Genomic DNA, 24,655 nt, shown 5'->3' on the forward strand with positions numbered 1-24,655 from the left:
TGTTTTGTGACACAGTTTCAGGCAGTAGGAGTGAATGAATGCTTAATTAAGCAGAACAGTGGTCGATGGGTATTGTGACTGGGGACATAATAATCAAGAATCACATACATTGTAAAGTGCAGACCTAAATCTATTGACCAAAAATCCAGTCATGAGATCCTCATGGACAACCTGGTACTCCAACAGCGTTATGTTTGAGATGCAGTGCTCTCCTCTAGCTGTGCAAACATGCATTATTAGCAGCATGAGTTTGTCTGTCACCTGTGTACTGAGATCAATTCTGTCTCATGAAAGTCAAAATGTAAGAATTTAGAAATTCTAACATGTACTGTGTAATTTGATGGTGTTTTCAGTATTAATCAAATTAATACATACTGTGTATTCACTGCTTCAATGTCAATACAATATCTTAGGCAGGATTTAGAAGGTAGACAACAAGCCTGTATGTGGTGATACATGACAGATTTCCATGTCTGCCCAGTAACTCAAACGCAGTTTAATGATGATGTGGACCACTGCAATCATGAGTTGTTCCTTACTAGAGTAGGAGCAGGTTAGTATTCAAATGCCTGGACCCTATTTATAGTGACTGTCAGCACCAGCCAGAGCCCCCGCTGTCTGCTAATTGGGATCCTTCCCAGGTAATAAGTGTGAGCAGTGGTAGCTCTCCCTGCCTTCCACAGACAACCACAGAAACCACGACAATACTTCATGATGAAATAATTGGCCACTCATTTTTCTAGCCCAGGTCAGCCTCTTGAGGGAGACAGTGAGAACGCCCTGTCAAAACAGATCGAAGCATAAGGCCAAGAGGGTGAGCAGGCCTCCCCTGGCGCAGCATCTCTGTTATGCGAACAATCTGACATGCTGCACATGTTGGATGTCCAAATGAATTGGGGAGCTCCATGGCGTCAGCTTAAAGGAGATCTAACAGGAGGGGGTGTGGGCTAATTCAACTCACTGCAACAGTTTTTTGGGCTGCAGTCAGAGTCAAATCCCATGCTTGAATTGGAGCTGCTACCGCAGAAATCTGTGTTAAATCGCGCCACACTCAGTGCCAGAATTAGCTCCTCACCACACTGCACAGATGGCATCAGCGGCACTCACTGCAAATACTTCACATTCTAGTCCAGGCTGCCTGACCCCTTCCTTAATCCTAATTAGGAATGCCATTTCCACGCAGGCCTTTTTCAAGCATGATGAAAATGATTGTATGGCTGCGGCAGTGGCTTATGGGTAGTATCATTTCATGATTCCATGAGTCCACTGATTGTGACGCCATTTTAAACCAATCACTAGTGCAGGGTTTTAAATGACTATTGCTTGTATGCACTAACCTATATAACCCTGCGTCAACAATGAACTGGTCAGATCATAATACATGGTGGTAAATCCCTGGATAACATTCTGCTGCCTGTCCTTTCATCCGCACACACCAAAACCTCCCCCACCCAATATACTTACATCCGCACACTTACACTACACACACACATTCGATCCTCAATAGAAATATTCACCCTTTTTAAAAAGCTTTCCATCAGCACGCCACAAAGGATTAACCAATAATTCTGCTATAACATATAAATTCTGGAAACGCTCAGATCTGCAGATATCAGACTAATCTGGATGTTTGGATATTAACATGGGTCTTTTTTTTGACAGGCCAGCAGTTCCTTTACCTAATAATGCTCATTTGGCCAGCACACTGACAGAGAGATGGGGGGCAGCTGAGCCACTCTGCTACAGCCTGCAGAGATAAGCGCTCATTGTTGAGTGCGTGAACGGTGAGCGGAGCTGACCACGATGAGCTAAGGCTCAACTGACAACTGAACAATAATAGAACACCACACAGCAGAGACATGTTGACTTAGCAGGTCCAAAAGGTTTAATCTGCCTCACTTCCTGCATGCTCCAAGGATGCCCACTGTCGACTGAAAAGAGCTGAAGTGAAAGGGTGCTTTTTGTGATGCAGCCTTTAGGGATACACTAACTTTTTATACAACTCTGCTGACTTTTATTTTGAACTGTTTTCATGAGCTGTGTATTCCCCCAACCTGCACATCTCTACAGCATGGATGGCACTTCACTGTTTATTTAATGCCTCTGCACTGGGAGTTCTCTCATCACATTGTGACTAAATGACACTAACTAATTAAGCATGAATGCCAACAGACAGATGCAACAGTGCATTAAACACACACAACAAGAGTGTAGCCAAATGTATTCATGTCTTGGACTGTGTAGCTGCACATTTATAGCACTCGGGAGCATAATGTGTGAGATGGCAGCAGGAAGCTTATAAAGTCTTCATAATAGGGCCTCCCAGCAGCATTCAGCTCAGTCATCAAGATGCTATCAGCTCTGAAACAGCAGGCCCAGGAAAAATTCCAGTATTTCAAAAGTCTACTCTTACAACAGTGGCTTCCCATAGCCCAGCCTATTAACTGGCCTTTGTTTTCACTCTGGAACAAAAGCCATCTTGTGTCATAGAATACTGGAAAAGCTGTTAGACTGACATGATGCATGTATGATCATCATTTCAGAAAGCCTCTCTTTCAAGATATTTTAGCAATTAAATGGTTTCTGATGCTGTGTTTTCCATTTTCACAGCTTCCTTCTTGCCCTCCTTCTTGGATGTGTGCTACATACACCTCATATGATGATTGCTACCTTTACCTCATAAGTAATGATTGAGAGGGATTTCTTTTTTTGAGTCTATACGTTGTTTTTAGGAAAATCCTGCATAGCATACCTTCAACTGTTTTCCACAAAGCATAGGCTGAACAGAGATCAGTGACAGCACTAAAAGATGACGTTTAAGAGTACATCATCAGAGAGGCTTCTAAATCATTCCCGACTAAACTCTCTAATATAAATGAGAGTTTGTACTCTGCATCTTATTGTTTCCTACAGTTTAATATCTACAATACCACACCACAGGGAGTGGCTGCTGACTTTGTGAGAAAAAAAGCTCAAGTCAGTCAGCATTGTCAAGGAAATAGTCAAGGGTCAAGCATGTTACTACTGCAAAGATTTGCTCTTTGACAAAGATTTCCTTTACAGCAGCCCCTCTCAAACTATGGCAACTGGCCTGCATGTTGTATAATGCTGTGGGAAGCAGTTCTAACTGTTTCATTGTTCCGTAGTAAGCACTAATGTGGAGTACATGAAGAGGAGTGCAGAATGTGAGGTCGCCAAAAGCGTGTGACTGCGTGGGGATGACTGGTCACAGGTGAAATGAGCTTTGACAGGCAGGCGTGGTTGACGGGACTGGGGTCACTTGTGCCCCCTGCATTTTTAACACAAGACCTTAAATGGAGAAAGTAATGACACAAGGGCATGATCATTTAGAAAAAGAGACACAACTTTCTCCTCTGTGTTTGTTTAGGGGCCCCTTTGGAAAGCTCTTTCTGGTTAATGGGGTAACTTGGTGGAATTTGTCCCAGGTATTAAACCATGGAAGCTTGAATTTGAGATATATTAAATTATATTTAACATTTACCAAAATTCCATGGCTTCACATAGAATTCAAACTATATAAACATACAACTTTGTGTTTTGCTATGTGTTTATTCCAATCTCTGAAATAACTCCTAATTAAAAGGGTGGAGACAAATGCTTTCATAAGCCACATACTGAAAACAGACTTCCAAATTCCATTTTGCAAGACACATAACGGAATAAATCACGACTGTTACTCATTTCAAGAGACAGTTGTTTATGAACATTATGTGCGAGCATTTTAAAAAAAGAAAAAAAAATATTGAGACATCAAAGTGTGCAATTTCCAAGCAAGAATTTGCCAACAAGCGGCTCCCTCAGACAACAAATGTGCATAAAGGCACACTCTTGTCTCAAATAGTTTGTACAGGCTGGCTGAGCTGTGGGACAGGGAATGTTGCTTAAACAACAGCTGGGGAGGGAAACCATCTGAGGCTCTGGCTGCTGACACCCCCCAGCCGCCCACCCCCCGCTGGAGCCACACTTTCATCACCTGCTCGGGGAGGAATCCTTGATGGGTTTCCGTGGGAAATACCAGACAAAGGCATCAGACAGCCGAATGACCTGACATTTCATGCCACCCATTCTGTTTCTAGGCTCAAGTGCCACCATGCGTACAGTCACACAGGAAGTAAAGGTGTGCTGTACAAAGTTACAGTGCAACCTACTGGTCCGGGACACAATGGCTACGTTCCAAAGGGCTTTCATGCTAAGAACAGAGGACAGCTGGCGACCTCGGTCACCTGCTGTCTCCGCTTGCGTCAAACATAACTGCTCTGTGGCATCCTGTACGCTGAGCATGGCATACATGGGCTGACCTGTTCAGTATTTTGTTGATTACACAGAAAATAAAAAAAGTCAAAGTTTGATGCCACACACGACAATAATGACATTTTTCAATTGAGTCCAATGAATTTTTCTCCTATTGCTAAGAATGCAGGAATATTTTACTAATCAGATTAAAAAATAATGCGCTTTCTGGTGTTTACGTGCAAATGCAAAAACAAAAATCTGTAAACATCTGGCGTTTGATCCAGTAAAGAAGTCCAAACCTCATGGATTTTACCTCTGTCTTACTTTTGACTGTCCAAATCAGACAAATCAGCGGCGTTGCTTTACATGCAGCATAGATATGAAATGAATCAGATGTGCGTAGGAAAAAATAACCCATTAACTCATTGCGAGTAAACATTAGTCACAGTGAGCAGAATATTCCATCAATTAGAAACTAGAGTCACTATCCAGACTGAATTCTGTGCAGTGTGCTCAGCAGGCCCAGCCCTGATAAGGCATAACTACCACTGACTGGCAAAATGCCAGGTTCAATCTGCTAAATGCATCCACTCAACACTGAAAGAAAAAACAGTATAATAGAGCAGGCATAAGAGGTTAAATCCTATTCATAAGGACTGCTGTACTCAGATCTGACTGGGACCTTTAGGTTGATACCAGCACATCATAGCAGTCCTTCAGAGCTCATCCTTCATTGCAGAGCTGAACGTCTCACTGAGCAACGTTACCACGCTAACAATTGCCCCAAAGGAAGCCGCCCACAGATGTGAACACTGATGATCTTGAGTGCTGACGTTCTGAGATAAAACTGTACAGTCGCTCAGTTGTGCATGAGTGATCCTTGGTGAGGGAAGGGAAGGACGGTGGGGTGGGGGTGTAAGTGAGGGATTCATTACACCAAGCACTGGCTGGACGAAGGCCATTCAGACACACTCATCAGCACGGAAATACAGATTCCCTCTGATCACTGTTCAGGGCTCAAACCAGAGCAGGCCAGAATCAATGGGTGTGAGGGAGCCCCGGGTTCAACTTTGGGGGTGTAGTGCAGAGGTTGGTGTCCTGTTGCATGTTTCCCCTCTTGTTCACCACCCACACACACATATTCTGTGGTCTCATGTGCACACTGTAAACTTTACCCCCGCAGACTAAATGGCTTTTGTTCTCGTGTTTTCTGCTGTTGTTTTTTATTTTCTCAATAAATTATTTGTTGCCTCTTTGCTTTTGTATGTTGAATATTTTAGGAACCGTACATCTGTGCTCTCTGTATTCTTGGGTTCAAGAGCATAACTTTGAGATGTGGCTTTGTTTTTGTAGATGAGCAAGGCAAGAAGCAAGACTGTGACTAATCAAGAAACTAGTCAAGCACCTGAAGAACCAGGTACAATTTTGGTTTTCTAAGCGTAAAAACTTGAAAAAACTTCAAGTTTTAACAAAGATTACATACAGGCCTGATTTTAGGTTTTAGGTTTTCAGTTGGTGCAGCCAGCTCATCTGCTGATATTTTTAAATCCCCAAGTCAATATCCTTCATCAAATTTTACAAATTAAAAAGTGCTAACAGGTTGCGGGGAGTACTGCTGCATATGTGAAAAAAATCACTCATTGGCTTGTTGCATTGTGGGTAATGTAGGCACCAGAATTTGGAAAAGGAAGAAGAATGCCTGGAATATAAAAGGCGGTATCTCTGGTTCTGCTGTATCCATTTTGATCATTTAAACAGTCCAGAATCAGTCTAAGTGTTACAGATGCTAGACCAGTGGACTGCTTTTCTTTCAACTGAAAATCATCAAGGACAGAATGGAGCTTTTCTGTTCTTTCTAGTTTCAATGTGAAAAATAACAACAGTGCAAAAGAATGTGGTCATATTACTGTCAATTTACAGAATGTATGTGTTGCTGTTTAAGCCCTCCGTTAAAATCTGTCTGATTGGCTTAGTGGCTTGAATTTTTTCCATCTGTTTTGGGATCCTTCCACACAATGAGAATAGTTTCAAGTTTTGGAAAATTCCATATAATACTACTCTGTGACTATTATGGCTCTGTGAACAATCTCCACTTTCCCAGTGAGTTCATTCACATCTCCTTTTAAGATCTGATAATGACCATGGCATAAATATATTAATCTGACTTTGGGAGTGGGGCAGTCTTGTGAAAGGAAATGGTAGAGTAGATAACATGGTCATTTTGGGAATGACTGTGCTCTCTTACAGGATATGAGGTTTAATGTTGAGTAACTGACAATTTAGGTTAATTACAATCTTAATGGCAAAGAATTCAGGAAATCCCTGAACACAGATTGGCTGTGGAATAATCACTGGCTCATCCTCCATTTCTTTCCATCATTTAGCCCAGGTCAATACAGAGGACAGTCTTTGAAAATGCATATATCTAAAATACACAGAAAATTCTACGCTTCTCTTCAGTCTTATTGCTGTCAACACTTCACTTAAGTCTCCACTAAGGTTTTTTGCAGATGAAACTCTGAAAATGATGACAGTCACAACTTAATACGTACCGCAGTCTCCGATCAGCTCTGAGGCTGCAGCCTGGCAAATTTAAGTGACCTGTTACAATGATGACAAATGCCTTACAAACCACTGAGTCATGATGAAATCCACCCAAATTGCTTTCTCCTCTTTCCCCTCTATTGCTTTCTATGACACACATGCAAAGCCCCCTCTACTGGAGCTCAGACAGGGGCCAGCAACCATGTTACAAACTCGTCGCCTATGTCTGGCATCCTGACAAATATCTGAGGCACTTACTTACCCAAAGTATTCCCTCACACACATGTGGCAACAGCGCTGTTTATGCTGAGCTTCTACTCTAGCATGATTCACAGCAAAGCCTAAAAAGCATGGACGAGCCAGGCACTCATGATCTTTTCTGACAGAATCAAGAAATTCCATTAATGCTCCTAGATATCAACCATTTCCACTCTCTTTAAGTATTTATTCCTGTTCCATTCAACAACACTTTTAACAAGGACAGTTCTTCACACAGATGATGACTAAGTTTTAGTGGACGCAGGGGAAGAGCACTCAGCTGAAGGTCTTCATGATAATTTAGACTTTGTCACCATTTGACCTCAAAGCCTTTGGTGGAACAAGTCAATATCATCCATAGCAATGCCATTCAGATTACTGTCTACCAAAAGATATGTTGGCAAGCTTTAAAACTGCATAACAGTGCTATCAATTCCAGTTCAATCTCAACATATTTACCACTAAGTAGCCCAGAAGGGATAGCCCTCATACCATATGGCCAGATGGTCTGGTTACAATCTGTCAACTCTATCTGTCCAGTCAGCTGAATGCATGTTGACAGTACTGGTGGGCTTTCAACGGCAGCAGCTATTGATTAAAGCTACAATACAGCTTTTGGAATTTCAATGAAAAAATATCGATTGCCTGTCTGTCTACTGTCATTTAGTTTAAAGGAATAGTTGGATATTTTTGGAAAAATGAAAATTAGAATTCTGGGAGTTAGATGAGAAGATCGATACCACTCTCATGTCTGTATGCTAAATATGATGCTACAGCCAGCAGCTGAGCTTAGCATTAAGACTGGAACAGCTTGCCCAAACGCCACAAATCCTCCTACCAGCCCCCTCTAAACATATCAACATGTTATGTCTGAATTGTTTCATTTGTACAACTTAACATTTTATGCAGATTATGTGCCAAACTACTTCTTGGGTCTGAGCAGTTGTGGGACAACCAGTGGAGACGCCAGGGAGACGGTCCATCAACTAACCACCTGTAAAATGGAACATTTAAGTTTTTACACACACACTTTTACACTGTCTTTCTATAGATTAAACCAACTACATATAACATGCTAATTAGTGCACTCAGTGTTGAAGTGCTGTTTTGGTGGGGCCAGGTTAGCTGGTCCTCCTTTTTCCACTCTTTTTGTTGAGCTAAGCCAATCGGCTGCTAGCTGTAGCCTCATATACTGTATCGTGGACAGTCATGAAAGTGGAATGAATCTTGCATGAATAAGTGCATTTCGCTAAATGTTGAAGTATTCCTTGAATACTTTCTATATATATATATAGTGGATTAAATAGGAACAGCTTCCTGTGCTCTGAAGTGTAATGTCATGTGACTTGTCACAAATAGTCAAAGCGACATTTGAATGTCAGTATCACACTCCAGAGCACACTAAGGCAGTTGCACCAATGATTTCAACCAAAATCTAATTTGTGATATATTTTCACAGTCAGCAGTGTCCTATATTACTTTAAGCTGAACTTGATATGGTGTTAAGAAGGACTGCAGATGATTTGATGCTGAGCTTTTACCTCATTGAACCTCAATAGCAAATGTCTAACTGAACTGATAAAACTACTAAGCCAATAATATATAATACAAAAAACATTTTGCAGACAAATCCACTACATTACCATATTACTCTTTCACACACACACACACACACACACACGCACACACATGCACACACACACGCAAGTTAATCATCACTAATAACTAATTTGGATGACCACCAAGATTTCTGTGTCATGTCTTACCCCGAGCACTCTGAAATCCCCTCTCCGCAGACTATCCTGCCAATTACAGAGCTACTGAGTCCCTCTTTTCAGAGATGAAGACTAAGATCAATCTTCAACATGGATTTCTAACCACTAAGAAACTGATTAGTTTGTCCTTTTCAATTAGAAGATTGTGTGATAGATCTTAGAACTTGGCTGTCATTCCTAAGCTACATTCAGTGCTTGCTGAGCCTGGAAATGCCAAGCCTGTCAGTAAGCAATAAATAATTTCCTCATTTTATTTATTTTTAAGTTGAGAGCATCAAGGTCTAGGTCTCGCTCACTGACCAAGCCCCATCCATCATCTCTCTGCTGTGCTGTTTTGAAGCCATTTTGCCCTGCCTCCCAGAGGATGCCAGTAACTCACGTGAAGTCCTCTCTGACATTTAGTGTCTCTGCTCAACTGGCCGAATTTACCCAAAGAAGTAGCATAAACTCCTTGTCTTAAACATGGACATCATGAAATTATTTAACAAACTATTGTGTGTTACAGTCTTTCTACTTTGATAGCTACATGTCGGACAGGTGCATCCAAACCTCTACCGCCTCCACAGCAGCATGCTGCAGGCCTGATGTGATCCTGGAGGTGGTGGATGGAGGTGTGGAAACCCCCTAATTACCGGCTACCAGATGCAAGAAAAGGAAAAGAGCCTCAAGCACAACTGCTCCTGATGAACAGAGGGACTTCTTGTGGTAATTATACTCGTCTAATTTTCAGCATTGCTATGGATTGCAGGTACATTTCCACAGATGAAATCTCCATACACTGCAACCTGTCTGTTACTGCCCCAGAAACTACACAGTGAAAAATTACTGTTTTGAAATTGTAATGCAAACCCCCAAATCATTTACAGGCGATGACACAGGCTAGGAAAGTCCCAAAAAATCTGCACTCACAACAGCCAGAAGTAATTTTCTTCAGCTTTCACAACCTGTACTGAGAGGCACGACAATATGTTCGATATGTCTGGGAGCTGTAGGTGGACAGCTGGGGTCTTGTCTCCAAGGTAACACATATACACAGTTGTGTGCGTTTGTGATCACAAAGTTCCCCTGATATCTTCTTATCATCAAGGCCATGTGTCATCAGATGAGCTGAATTCCACTTGTTCAATGCAATCCAAAGAATGAGGTTTATAAAAAAAACAGAATTCTGCAAGACAAAACCTCCAGAGAAAAGTTTTTAAAGTCATTTTTAGTCAACATCCTGAAGTCGCTCTGCTTTATTTCCTTTCATTACTGCAACTCTGTCAACTCCAAGGAAACCTAAAAGCCTGTCTGCTGTTCCAATCCATTCAAAATGAGGCAGCAAAGCTTTTAGCCAGACACGGCTACCTTTAGAGCTGATTTTAATATTTTAGTTTGATATTCAGGCTCACCTGGATATGGTTCCTGCCATTAGTCCCTCAAAATCCCCAAGTGACCTGTCAGGCTGAGCTGTAATGTTATTTCATTTCCATTGTTGTTGTTGTTATTGTTCACATTAAAGATAAAAAGTTTCAAAAAACTGAGGATGTTGTTTGATTATTATATTGATATTGTTAAGCTACATTCAGTAAGTTACTATATAAATTTTGTCCACAATCATTATCAAAGTAGATGTTTTTAATGGTGGACCCAATGGTTTGGAATGAACTCTGATCAAACACCTGAGGTGGTCAAATGACTCTGCCTTGTGGCTATTTTTAGACAGTAATTGCCCTTTTGTTACAGCCTGGTAAACAAAAGATGAATCCAGAGCGATTATCTGGTTATGACTCTCAGCGGGAGCGCAGCCTAAAGCTTTTTCCTTTCAGAGCAACAGCAGCTCAGCGACATGTAGTTCATTGCCTCTGCCATGTCATTAATGAAACCCCTAATTATTTCACTAACTGACAGTGTCCCAATGTTTGATCGATGGCGGTCTCTTTTGACCTATTGATGTACTCCGGCGGTATCCAGTGAACACATGAGCAGAGAACTGCTATGGCACTTCCTCCCTCCAGGGACCATGTGACCACAGATAAAGATCATCAAACAGGAAACCTCGCTTGCTGCCCTAAGCTCAGGCAGCCAGTACAGAGGCATCTCAGAGATTATCCTGCTGATCTAGAGCAGCCTTAATATCGAATAGTAATGTCTTGTCAAAACAAGCAACCACTTTCGAGGAAGAGGCGTCATTTCCAAAAGCTCATTACCCTAAAAAGGATGACAATTAGCTTCTTTTTCTCAGAAATCACTCTCTTGTCTGGGTCTCTGATTGTAAATCTGACCAAGTTTATCAACAAAACCTTACAAGAAAAATCCTTTTCCACACCAAAACCATTCAAATATTTTCATATGGAGTTTTTTGGCCAGTATGTACTGCCTGGAGGCTGCTTCTAGTGTATGACTGATGGTTCTTTCACATGGCAGTCTTATTGACATTTGAAGCACGCACATGCCATTGCCATTTCTGGAACATGAGCACGTTAGTGTTTGCCTTTCAACCTCAGCATCTGCTGTAGCTCCATGCGAGGGAAAAAATGATAAAAGCAGGACAGGGAGCTGAATCCTTCTCTGTGTCAGGTTAAAATGAATTTCTGTCTCAGGAGATGTATTGTCACACCCAGCTTGTTTTCTGAATGCCTTCAACTAGCAACACTGCTGAGCTTTCTTCACAACTCCCCCTTTCTGCTCTGACCTCAGCCAACTCATCAACAGGGGTCCCTTTTATCTCTTAGGAAAACAGGTGGTTATGATTGTTAGTCAGCGCACATATGATGGGAAGGTCTCTGCCTCCATGTGTTTTCTATTTGGAATGCTGCATTTGCTAACACGCACTCAGGTTTGGGAGGGACGCAGCAGATATTTCTGGTTACGCCTGCTACGCTGCTCAAAACACCACCACCCACGCCTGCTCAGCTGTTTCGGGTCATTCCACAGTAAGGGCCATGTGCCACTTTGACTTTATCCCATGGAGAGACTGTTGTTGCACAGATATCCACATGGCTGGCTGCACTGATTTAAAGAAAGATCATTACAAAATTGTGTGATTTTATAAAAGTAATTTAACAAGTATCAGTTAGGAAATCAGCAAAAACAAACCTGTGGTAACTGCAGAATTCCTTCCTGCCGTTTCATCTGAGCAGAGAACAAAATGACAACTATGATAACTGGGTTATGGCACTGACACCTCTCACTCAGGGGTGTCTGCAGAGAGGAACTTCTGACTTGTAACAAACAATTGCTCAGCAGCAAGAAACTCCTTTCTGTTTGTTTGTCCCCGTTTTACTCTGCCATTTACTGTCTCTGCAGTAAAATGTCAGACTGTATGTGACTTGCCCACAGGGGCCGTACATGCCGTTCAGAGAGTGCTCCAAACATTTGCTCACAAGCTTTGGGTGGGCAGGGAAACATCTGACAACATGCACCTCCTAGGGGAGCCACAATCCACACTTATCTTTGGGCGCACCGACTCCTGCCATTCCAAACGGCTATGCCACATATGCCAAACAATGAGGAAAGTGCCCTTGGCTGTAATTTTGACAAATGTTCTAAGAGTGTGCTGGGTAACGTCACATGGTGAGCTCCCCAGCTATGTGTGGGTTAGCTGATGTTCAAAGCTCTCTGGGTGATGCAATGACTTATCAGCAAAGAACACAGGGGAGGCTCAACAACAATCTAGTGGACAGCTTTCTCCCTTATCTTATCCATTCAGATAAAGAGAGGGCTCCAATTGGATTATGCTGACAGCCATGAAAGAAAACAAAGATAAGGTCAAGTTATAAAAATGTCAATTGTACAGGAAGGAAAATCCATTTCAACAATTGAGCAAGTGTGAAAGCTGATTAATCGAGTCTGGAAAAACATTTGCATTCTTTGAGTTTCCCTTTCAGGTATGACTTGTGAATGATGGGTTTTTGTTGATCCAAACTATTTAAAAAATGCAGCAATAAGGTCTGAGATGTATAGATTTCCACAGAGTTTTCTTGTAAGAGTCAAAGCAGTGATCTCAAAGTTTATATTCGTTCAGTACTAATCCACTTTGAGCATCTTCCAAGCTCCCACATATCTTGGCCATGCTCTTGGCAGGAGGGTCCTGGCAGATGTCCTCTTAAAGTGTGTACCACTTTCTTTGGAATATTTTCAGTGAAAAGGTGAAGCCAACAATGGAAAATTTCAATGCATTCCATTAGATCAGAAGGAAAAGTCTGCTGTAAGCATGTGTACTTAAAATAACAATGGCCCTCATCTTTCGCTCTGCTGACAGATGACTGCGCTGATATTTGCAGCTATGTTCAGCCATGCTGGGTTTAGCCTGCATTTGGAATGGCTGGGGTTGCGTGGCCATTAAGATGATAGCTACCCAAAGACTGTTACGAATCGAAAATAACAAGCACATCTCACAGACACAGAAATAAGTGTGACCTACAGAACAAGAAGTGAAGCAAACGACACACTCATTCCTCTCTGAATTTCTTACTCGCCTTGTAAAACATGAATTTGGAGCGCAGCTTTTCCAGAATACAAGAAGCATTCTAATTACAGTCAGTGCCTATTAGCTATCAGTGCCTATCAGCTCCAAGTAGAAATTCATAACGCAGCCTGCAGCCAGTTTTAGTCCAGCCAGATTTGTCCTGTATCTAAAGACAGTGGCGATGCTGGCTGAGTGCCAGTCAGCCACATGGTTAAGCTCTGTCCAGGCAAGACAAAAGAAATTCTTAAATCTACCCCAGCTCCCTGCCCCCCTGTAAATGTCAATTCTGTTGCTACCATGCCCTGTCACAGATTTACTCATGGGAACATCAGCGCGAGTACTGACTTTGAAATGTATCGCTTGAAAAGAAAAAAATTTAAATGAGCACACAGCCTCCAGGTATGTCACGAGAGATGGTGTTGATAGTACAGCAACAGATTTCAAACAAGCTCCACTGCTATTCCTCATTAAAACAAGAGAATAAGCCATTCACACACTTGAGAGATCACAGGAGGTTCTTATGTCTGCAGTTCCCTTTGATCTGTATGTCTGTCCTCTCACACCCTGCTCAATCTATGTCCACAGGGAAACAAGAGAAAAACAAGCACCACATTTCATGGAAAACTGAAATTATTAACCAAAATTATTATCAAAGCATGGCCACTAACACATGAACAGAAAAAGAGTGCAAAGTTTGTAAATGCATTTGTAGCACTTTTTAAGTAAGATGTTCCTCCAGAACATTTGTTGAACATCTTGAAACAAAACCAAATTTCTTCAATTTCAAAGCCGATGATGATCTGGGCCTGCTTTTTAAATGTCCTAAACTAACGCAACACTTCAGATCATGAAATCTTTGGCCAAACATAGAAGATTTCTATCTCAGGGATGTAATGAAGACATGAATAATTTCCCATTCTTTTTAACCCAGACCAAATCCATGTACATTCACTCCTGCTTTGCAGCGGCCTGAATTTTTTAAATAAACACCTTCAATAGTTTGGGAGCAGCTGAGAGCCTGAAAAAGCTAGGAGGAGTGAAACCATCTTGTCCGATCGACTAAGGCCAGATCACACAGCAACAAGTGGCTCATCATTAGTCTATTCCAAATACCCTGTCTTTAAAACGGGCGGAATAAATACTTGAGTCTCGATCACATGTAGTTACATATAAATAATAATTTAGCTTTATTATCCCTTCAAACAACGTCTAAACATGTCAGTGTCTTCGCATTAAAAGCCTGAAACCGGATTTTCGCCCGGTGCGTTCATGTTTAAATGCCCTCCTGCTCTTCCAGGTGAGTGTGTCGCGTGCTGCTCCGGGACTGGAAAGTGGGCATGTGGGTCTTTAAGGGTGATCCACTGAAACCGATCGATTTTCCGACGGCTGTTTCTGTTTACCAGCTCAGCTCTGGTGCGGTTTGAAAGGGTCCAGCAGCAGGAGCAGCAGGCGGAGGAGGAGGAGGAGGAGGAGGGGGGGGGGGGGCTAGAGGACACTCACTGGCCTGGCTGGCTCCTCCCGCGGACAGCGAGCTTTATTCCGCCGCAGGAAAAACCGTTATCTCGCATCACTACTTCCAACATCCCGGCCATCGCCACGGCTCCAGACGCACGTTAAATAGTTAACAGCAGCGGCCACGAAGCTGCCTTAATTCATATTTAATTCACAAACACGAAGTCTCTCCCCGAACTTGAGAGGCTGAAACTTTTTCAGAGTGAGGAGAAAAACGTGGCGGCTGCGCGAGCCTGTGAAACGTGCCGCCGGTTGAAGCGATGCAGGAGCTCCACACACACCGGCTCCGGTACCGAGAGGCAGGAGACACACACTTTATTTAACGGACAGCTGCAAATCTCCGACTAAACCAGTGTGAGACAGCAAGCGATGGATTTTACGAACAATAGCTGCGCAAAACCATCGCTCGACCAGTACATTTGCCAGTCATGTTGACAGCAAGTTGTATCAAAAATGGCGACTATGTTTGTGATTTCGTTCACAGGATTAATAACTATATTCACTTCGCGTCGGACAGGCTGCTCCGGGGGTCAGTCTGCCTTGACTTTAACGTTAGTTGCGTTCAGATAGGGTTACTTCTGAGGCACCATCTATTTTTTGCCTCACGCTGGTCTAAAATCTCCACCAAACAGATGGAGAAGTACACAGCATTTGGCGGTAACGTTCCTGGGGGAGAAAAGGGGAGAAAGAAAGCCACTTAGCGAGATTATTGTACTTACAGTGAGTTGAGAGGAGAGTCAGAAAACAAGCCAGACGTGTTCTCGCCATCTTGGAGTCGATGCAATGCTCGCTTTGACTGGCCGTACATGCGCAAAGTAGCCTGAAGAGCTTTGGTGTGGATGGAGAGAGGGAGAGAGAGCTAGGCAGACAGCGAGAGAGAGAGAGAGGGAGAGAGAGGGGGGTGGCGGTGGGAGGGCGTGTATTATATCAGGTTTCCATAGCTACCGAAAGCATCACTCACACAGACAAGAATTTATAGTTGACACAATGTGGGAGGCTTTTACTACAGTGGCCTTCCACTGTAGGCAGGCAGCAGCTGGGAGCTCAGATAGGAGAGCACCAGCCTCCAGCACAAAGTATATTTAACAGATCACATTCCCACTTTTTCTTATTAAAATGAAAGGAAGGGAAAGAGATAACATCACGGTTATTTTAAGTGTTGAAGTGAAAACCATTGGCCATACAAGCAATTATTATTATTATTATTATTATTATTATTATTATTATTATTATTATTACAATAGGTATAATAGTTTCACTAGAAATCCACTGATGAGTATGGCTGACGCACTGTTGAATGAACATTGCGGGAACAGTCTGGGGCTCTTGCACAGAAAAGCATTAAAAATTATTACTCTTGCCATGCACGTTAAGCTATTTCAATTTTCATAGAAATGTATGATTTGTTAAAAGTTGAGTCTTGCAGCCTGTCACTGCTGTGACCAATTGCATACGGCAGGCTTTCAATAGAATATTCACTCACCATTTTTCACTGGCTGTAAATCATAGCCCTGTCGAGGACTGTAGGCCCGCTCATATGTCAGTGACAGACACTACAGCCATGTCAGCCCAGAGCTCTCTTACCCTATTCACATGATAGAACAACCCCAGTCCTGTAAAGTCCTGTTTTTGTCAGAGAGGATGTGGTCTGGCCTCCAGTTCCAGTGACATGCAATGCTTACATCAAGCAGTTTTCTCCCACTGAGCCCTGCTATAACTCTGTGATGGCAGTTGATGGAGCCTGGAATATAAATATAACTGAAACCATTCCCGTGACATGCTATTTAACCGCTTCAAACAGCTCCACAACAGGCAAAATAAGGTTATTTTCCTGCATCTGTGTGCTGTAGAAATACTTAATATTCTTAGCTGACTGGCATGATCAGTGTGTATCAATACTGCATTTATGTAAATAAAAGCTGAGATGATTGCAGTGCTCACTGCATATTTCATTACTTTGCTAATTACATCTAAATATAGAACTATGTCTAATTATGCTAGCATGCGTATGAATTGTATTACATAACACATGTAAATCTGTAATTCAAGTGAGATTCTAACATGAATCAGGTGTAGTTATTTTAACCTCACTGTTGCCTTGAGGCTCTGCTCTCTAGGTTTCTAATTGAAGTCAGTATGTGGCAGGCTTAAGTGTCACAATGTTGAAAATGTCTTTTTGATCCTGGAAAAAAAAAAACATGATCAGTGGCTGTTATTAACACAAGGACAAGAAACATGGATTTTCTCATCAGCCCATCTCCCTTTTCCACGAGCAGACATGTTTGAAATAATATGTGCAAACTAAACCATTTCAAGACTGTGATCACAAACTTACATAGAACTATACAAAAAAACTTGGTCTCACAGAGCAACATTTAATCAGTAATGATTCTGCCATTTTAGCAACTGTCAGGATAAAGCAGGGTTTAGCCTTTGCTGTTCCACTTCCACAGCATGCAGTTTATTTTTACTTTGTATTATTTATTTATTTATTTGAAAGCTTAATGCTGTCACTTGCAACAACATTTAAAATGATCATAAAACACCTTCATAAAGAATTCATATCTTTTTGCTGACACAATATACCTTTTTGGCCATTGTGCAAACATATGAAAACATGATCCTCCACACTATTGCTTTAGCGATAACACAATTTGAATAATTGCAAATTCAAAATCCGTCTACAGTATGGAAACATTGTAGGTTAGTATGATGAATTTAGTCCTAGAAGTATGTTTTCTACAAAGTGTCATATGATAAAAGTAATGTGATTGAAACTATTATAACCAACAAAACAAGACAACTGAAGATGAGTCTTCTTTCGTAAAACATTGTTAAATATCCATATTATACACATACACAGCCCAGCGTGTGTGACATTGCCACTGTGTATCATGGAGCACTGAGGTTTATTAGTGATGCTGAACATCTCAACTGTCATTGTACCTTCTGAACTTGTTGATTTGTTCACTGGAGCACTCGTCTCTGTACGGCTGTCTGCCTGTTTACTTTCAGTACTCTTGTCTGGGAAACCTGGAGGATACTGTGTATGATTATGGAAATGTTTTTTTTTTTTCTCTCATGTTGAGGCAAACAGAGTTAGACCAAAGGGCTTTCATGTACTCTGCTCCCACAGCCCATGGGGAAATGATGTAAAACTGGAAGAGCTGAGCTCTTTGTGCGAGTTTAAAACGATTATGAAGGCTTTCAAGGCAGATTCAATAAGAAACTGATTATTCTTTGTTTAGCTTGAATCTATATTATCTTGGTTCCTGTTCCTTTTAATGTGCTGTTGACTTAGCATTTACCTGTATGTGACTTTGATTGTGTTTTTGCTCCTGAATATTTATGTGTGTGCACAGCTGCAGTGTTTGTCATGATGCTTACTTCTTGGCCAAGAATTTCTTAAATAGTTAAAAAGGCTAAGAAGATTTTGGAAATCCCAAAGAAATTACCTGGCTAAATAAAACACAACCAAGTGTGTTTGTATTTTCAGAATTCCAGACTGTGTATACACACACACACACACACACACACACACACACACACACACACGCGCACACACACACACACACACACACACACACACAGTGCTTTTTGGTTTTTCTTATTTCACCTTATTTTCACCTATTCAGCTGTAAGATGGGCCTTTGTGGTCGTAGTCCCTGCATGGTTGGTGTACAGAGACAGTCATCCATGGATCAAGCAGCCAGATGGTAACTTCTAATGGCATCCCGATGGACCTGAAATTCCAGTCTTTTATTGCTGTCATGCCAAGTAAATCCTGAGCTATGAATAAGGCATAACAGCACCTTCGGTATAACCAAATTACATTTGAGTGTACAGTAGCTACAGTTTCTCTTCAGTGTGCTGGTGGAAAGATGCTGTACAGTTACATTGCACTGATCAGGTCAATTAGATGTAAATGTGTTTTTTTTTTTGCTGCATACAAATAAGATCTATTTCTATTTTCTGTGAACTTCCCCAGGATATTGTTGTGCAAATGGGAGATGGCTAAAAGTCAAGAGGCTCTGTGTAGTTTTTCAGAATGGCTGCTGTCACTATTTGCCAGATACAGACATCACTGCCATCAGGTCAGGCAGCTATGGTGCTGAGCATGCCCTCAAACAATGTTTTTCTTTCAATGAGTAATGATCGAAACTGTTTTTGTCGGCAGATCTTGTTTTATACATCCATTAGGATAGATAACCAGGCAGCACAATAATTAAGACAATAATAAAAAAAACTTCTCTATCCCGTGCTTAACATTTTTCATACTCCTGTGAAATAAAGCCGTAATTCTTCACATATCAGTGTACATTATTTTTTACTAATTATTTTTTTAAGGCAGTTCTGCATCTCAATCCCTCTTCGATACATCTTAATTGGATTGTGGTGTGTGCCTACAGCGGTGTGGAAAATTTCATCTCACATTTTGCTGCCACACACTCTGACCTGGAATTGAATATGTTAAAGTACAGAGGTGTAGCACACTCTCCATTCTCCTTCCACTGACTTCAGCAGCAAAACAAACACAATAAACATTTACAACCTATCTTCTAATCAAGATGATCTGGTATATATACCGGATCAATACAGATGATTGGTAAGCCATATAGTTAATAAATTAAAGAAACCTATTAAATATTTCTTAAATATTGAAATCTGCAACACTTTCCATGTGTCACATGTCAGTAGCATTTTGGTTCCTGCTGTAATGTCTTCTGTCTCGGATGTTCCTTTGATGCACGGTGAAGGACAACTTTGTAGATAAACCATTCTAATCCAAACTAGTATTTGGTTTGTTTGGGCATATGTGAGCACAACTATCGCACTTGAATGCAACGCAAAAAAGTGACCTTAGGTCACCCAGAGAGGGTGGTTTCAGCTTGCCTCCACTCAAGCTCTGGAGTGGTTTGTTTGCAATCCCAATGCAATCAACCCTACGATCTGAAACAAATTATTTTTTGATGATTAAAGATAATCTAATCAAGTTTCCATAATGCACCAACAATTGTCATGCAAGTGTGCGGTGGTATGTACCCATCAGAGCCCATCTCTAACAACAAACTCTTGAAGAGGCATTTCTTTGAATAAGATGCATCTGGACATTTGTAGTCGCTGTGTAGATGCTCACTGGAACCGGCTATTTTGGTCATTAATGGAGGTATATTCAACACATAAAGGCAATGAAAAGATTAACAATATACACTGCTGGCTCCATAATAAAGATGTGTTTGTGATATATCTTCCCAGTAATACGTCTGACCAATGAGAGAACAGCTTTCTCACACATGGCACTTGTTTACAACTTTTGGACAGCTCTTGAATGTTGCTTGTGAACAAAAAGAACCAAGGGGCAAATGCAACAATCGTATCAAATTAGCCTTTGAATCACAACAAATCAAATGAGCATCAGGTCTGAAAACGCCCTAAAATCCAGTTTTACAATTTCTAATCCCAACTCCAAAAAAAGATTCTAGCCAGGGTCTACATCCAAGCCAACCACCGTGTGAGGCTTTACTTGGCATTGTTTTGAGCTAGGCTACTGTAAAAGCTAACTTTAGGTTGCTAACATGCTCGCATGCTGATGTTTAGCAATTATAATGTTAAATATTTAGCAATTATAATGTTAAATATATTCACCATCATAATTCAGCATGTAAGCATGCGAAAATACGCTAATTAGCATCAAATAAAAAGTACACTGTACCTACTCAACAAAGGCGAAGGGGTCACCAAAGTTCTTACAATTCATCCTGAAGGGGACATGAACATGTGGAACAAACTTCATGGCAAACCATCCAATAGTGGCTGAGATATAATGTGAACCTCCTGGTGGGACTGAAGGAATAGTCAGAGGATCACCAAAGTCATTATGAATTGTCTATGAACAATGATTTTTTTTTTTGTCCAAAATACTGTGGCAGTCCATCTATGTGGAAATAATTCACCAGTTGGATGAAAATTTTGACCTGCTGGTGATGCTAGCAGAAAGTCAATAGGATTCATCCATGATGTCCACACATCCAGGACGATGAATGCTTCTTCTGCAATCCATACAATAGTTGTTGAGATATTTCAGTCTGGACCAAATTGGACCAACTCCTTGGTTGCATGGCTGAAAACCCAAAGTAAAAACTTTCCTGAACTTGCTACAGGTTTGACTTTGAGCAAATTTCAAGGCAAAACAAAGTATGTCAATAGTTGATTGAGGACAATGCTTTAACAGTGTACTTATGGGACGGGTAGACCATGAGACATCTACCCAGCGGGTAACATAACTGCACATGTACTTCTTACACTTCAGTTATCTCCATAGAACAGTGATGTCTTGTCCCACAGAGTGTAGACAGATACAACACAGCTAAATTATGCACCAAAAGCATCAAGCTTTCCAGAGTGATGTGAATGGGAAGAAGCAGAACCCTGCAACACACACATAAGTGCAAGCACGCCCATACACACTACATTGCCTCTTTTGTTTTCATTGTGTTCCTTGTGTCTTTTGAATAATAGAAGTGCCTAGAGACTTATTGAATTCTCAGATTTACTTCCAGCACTTAGAACAGCACTACCCCTTTCTCCATTCACTCAAACTTAAGCTGCTGGCACTAAGCCTACATTGTATTCGCAAACATTTTTTTTCTTCTGACTGATCCGAGCTTACTCTTTTTCCGCTATCGTCAAAAATCAAACAGAGAGAGGGAGCAGAGCTGGGCAATGCACTAACCCAGGATTGAATAAAACAGCAAAGAGAGTACTTAAGGATCATCTATTGCTCGTTTTCAACAAACAGAGTAATAATATGTTGTGTTAATACACTCTTGAGTTATGGAAAACTAAGCAGATTTTCAAATGTTCTGCAACTCAGCATGGGTTCCCCAAGTCCACTTCTACTGAATCCGCTAGCATCCACTCAGTTAACGGCATATGCATAGAAAGAGCGCCTCAGTACAAATACCTAGGTATCTGGTTGGACAACAATTTTAACTTTAAACATCACATCAACACAATGATTGCTAAATTGAGAATAATACATGTTTTTTTGTATTGCAATAAGAATTGCTTTCCTCTGTGCCACAGGAAAATAACATTACAACTTTTGTCTGTTTTGGATTATGGGGATGTTATTTATGGTAAAGCTTCTGCCTCCACATTGAAATCACTGGATGCTGTTTATCACTCAGCCTTAAGATTTATAACCGGTGACCCCTGCAGCACCCATCATTGTACCCTTTACCAGTCGGCTGGCCTTCTCTGGCTGTGAGTCGAGACCAGCACTGGTTTTTATTCATCTATAAAGCTTTAATGCAGTTTTCATCCCTTTTAACTCTGAACTCACATAATCGTGGCACTCTCTCACAGAAAAGGCTGATGCTCCACACTCCATTGATCAGATCTGTAGTTGGGAAAATGTCATTTTCTTAGTCAAACATGGAACAACCTGCAGAAGGCCTATCACTGGGACTCTCTGCTGTCACTTCGGCAGTTCAAAGTTGACGACATTTCAGACCTAGTTTAATTGATTGTAAATGTTTTTAACTCGATGTTGCACTCCATCTAAACTATTATATTTATCATTATTTATCTTTTATTTATGTCTTCTGATATTCTGATTGAACATAGTTCAATTTTCCTGCAATTTTATTGTTCACTTGATAGCATGTTATTATTCTGCATTTTTCCGTTTTATTGTCTGCCATCATTTTGTTTGTATCTCAACACCACTGTAAATGAGGATGCCTCCTCAATTGCCTTTCGAGGTGAAATAAACGTTGAATGTGACCCTAACCCTTCCAGAAATAATGAGCTGGTTACTCAACGCACCTTGTTGAGCAGTTTCATGTAGGAACTATTTTCTCTCTACCAAACTACACCCACTGGAGATACAAAGGGCTCATTCTAAACTAACAAAAACACAACAATAATTTTTTTTCTTGCTTTTAGGTGATTATACATGTATAAAAACAGAATTATGAATCTTATATTTCCTTTCTGTCAGTAGAGCTCCCTAAATCCTACACAGTTGACCTTTAAAGTGCATGAATGGTCACACCAACAACCAGATTCATTAACTATTTGGCCAGTCATGTATAACTACAAGCACATTTGTCTACCTGTAATAGAGAGCAATTCACAACCCTTCTCTGGGAATCATAGATCATGGCTAACTGAAGTACTGGGAGGTTGATTAAGTCAATACCTCAAGAAGCCATGCTATTTGGTATCAGAAAGTGTGATTATGCTGGCAGGCTGCTTGTATAATTGATGACTCTGTGTATATGACTTTGTGTGGACATTCAAACTTCACGTGTTTCTTCAGTAATATAAATGTGAGGAGATAAAGACAAGGTCCTTGTGAATGAACTTCCAGTTGTCTGTTTTTGCTCATCATGACCTTGAGGTGCACCATGCTCTGTCAACACTATAAACTGTGACTCTATGGTGTCCTCGTTCCAGCCAAACCCACACACACACACGTGCACCACCATACTGCACACAAACAAAGCCTTCTGCTGCTCTCTCACCCCAGGCGAGCCATTTGTTTCTCTTCTCAGACTAGCCTACATCTCATTTCTCCATTTGGAAGTTCACACAGTAATCAAACACACAGAAATATTGTGAATGGAATCACAGTTTGAATGTGCAGCTTTTCAAATACCAGATGGACACGTTGGCCAATTTGCAGGGAGAGGAAGAGAAATCCCCTCAGCTTGTTCAGCTTGAAGAGTCAACATTCACCAGCACTGTTAGTATCTGCAGCAAACATTTCTGTTTACAGAAGACAGTGGGGAGGTGTTTTGGGGACGAGGGAGTCATCCTCAGGTCATCATCTTAGTGCCTTCATGAGCATATTTCATGAGGTTTAATCATACAAAAGCTAAAATACACAAATGTTTTATTGAAATTGAAAGTCTGTAAACCATCAATGTCCAGACTCAAACTGTTAAAATATGGCCTTTACATCAATATTATATACTTAAACTTATCAAAATGTATTATATTATAATAAGCCTTTTATGTCTGTGGATTCAAGAACTGAACATATGTACATTGACATCAGCAGACTAACCGGGGGTTTGTTAAGATTTTCACATTTCACTGTGTTTCTTGTATGCTCTTTCCCTGTCAGTGTGTGTGTGTCTGTGGCTGAGCTGAACTCGCTGCTCACCTGCTGCCAACCCACCTGATCAGCGCTCTCAGTATATACACCCCGGCCCTTCACTCCAGTCTTCGCCGGATCATCCATTATCCCATGTGGTTCTTTGTCTCGGCTCTGTTTTGCTCTTTCTAGGCTGCTTCATGTTCTGTGCTCCTGACCTCACATCTGTGTTTTGTCTTCTCTGCCTAGAAACCTCAGAGCCGTTCTCCACCTGGATTTCCTGCTCTAAGTCAGAAAACTCTCCTTGCCTCATCTCTCTGACCTGCCTTCTTCCGCCACAACTCTCCCTGCCTCGTCTCACTGATCTTCCTTCGTCTGCCACTCCTCATCAGCTGCCCGGATCAAGTTTCATTGAATTGCACATTCTGAACATTCGTACGGTTACTAATAAACTGCTTGCACTGATCCCTGCCTGCTGTTCTGCTTTTTGGGTCTTACAACCTCAATCACTACGACACGGCCACTGCTGTGCAACATGCCCTAAATTATATACGCGGATTTTCACAATTTTCCGAAGAAGAACATTTACCTGAGAGGTGTGTAACATGATCTGATGCTTGGAAGGAACCAGATTCCTGTTTTGATGCATTATGAATGTGATGTGAGTTGGAGCTCATCCTCCTGGTATTTCTGCTGCTTTGGAAGCGTAAAATTATCCTTCTTATCCTCAGTCAAACTGGGTGCTTTCTCATAAAA

The 24,655-nt window shown here is 41.3% G+C and overlaps 1 protein-coding gene across 1 annotated transcript in view; it reads right to left on the reverse strand.

The window, feature by feature from the left end:
• Positions 1 to 24,046, reverse strand: part of LOC121617499 (junctional adhesion molecule 3B-like) — a 40,953-nt gene extending 16,907 nt beyond the window's left edge. The window contains exons 1-2 of the mRNA XM_041952690.1: positions 23,984 to 24,046; positions 15,513 to 15,621 (exon numbers count right to left, since the gene is read on the reverse strand). Coding sequence (XP_041808624.1) covers positions 15,513 to 15,621; positions 23,984 to 24,046 — 172 coding nt within the window. The remainder of the gene's footprint in view (positions 1 to 15,512; positions 15,622 to 23,983) is intronic.
• Positions 24,047 to 24,655: the final 609 nt, after the last annotated feature.

The sequence above is a fragment of the Chelmon rostratus genome, chromosome 14, assembly GCF_017976325.1.
Source record: "Chelmon rostratus isolate fCheRos1 chromosome 14, fCheRos1.pri, whole genome shotgun sequence".
NCBI classification, from domain to species: Eukaryota; Metazoa; Chordata; class Actinopteri; order Chaetodontiformes; family Chaetodontidae; genus Chelmon; species Chelmon rostratus.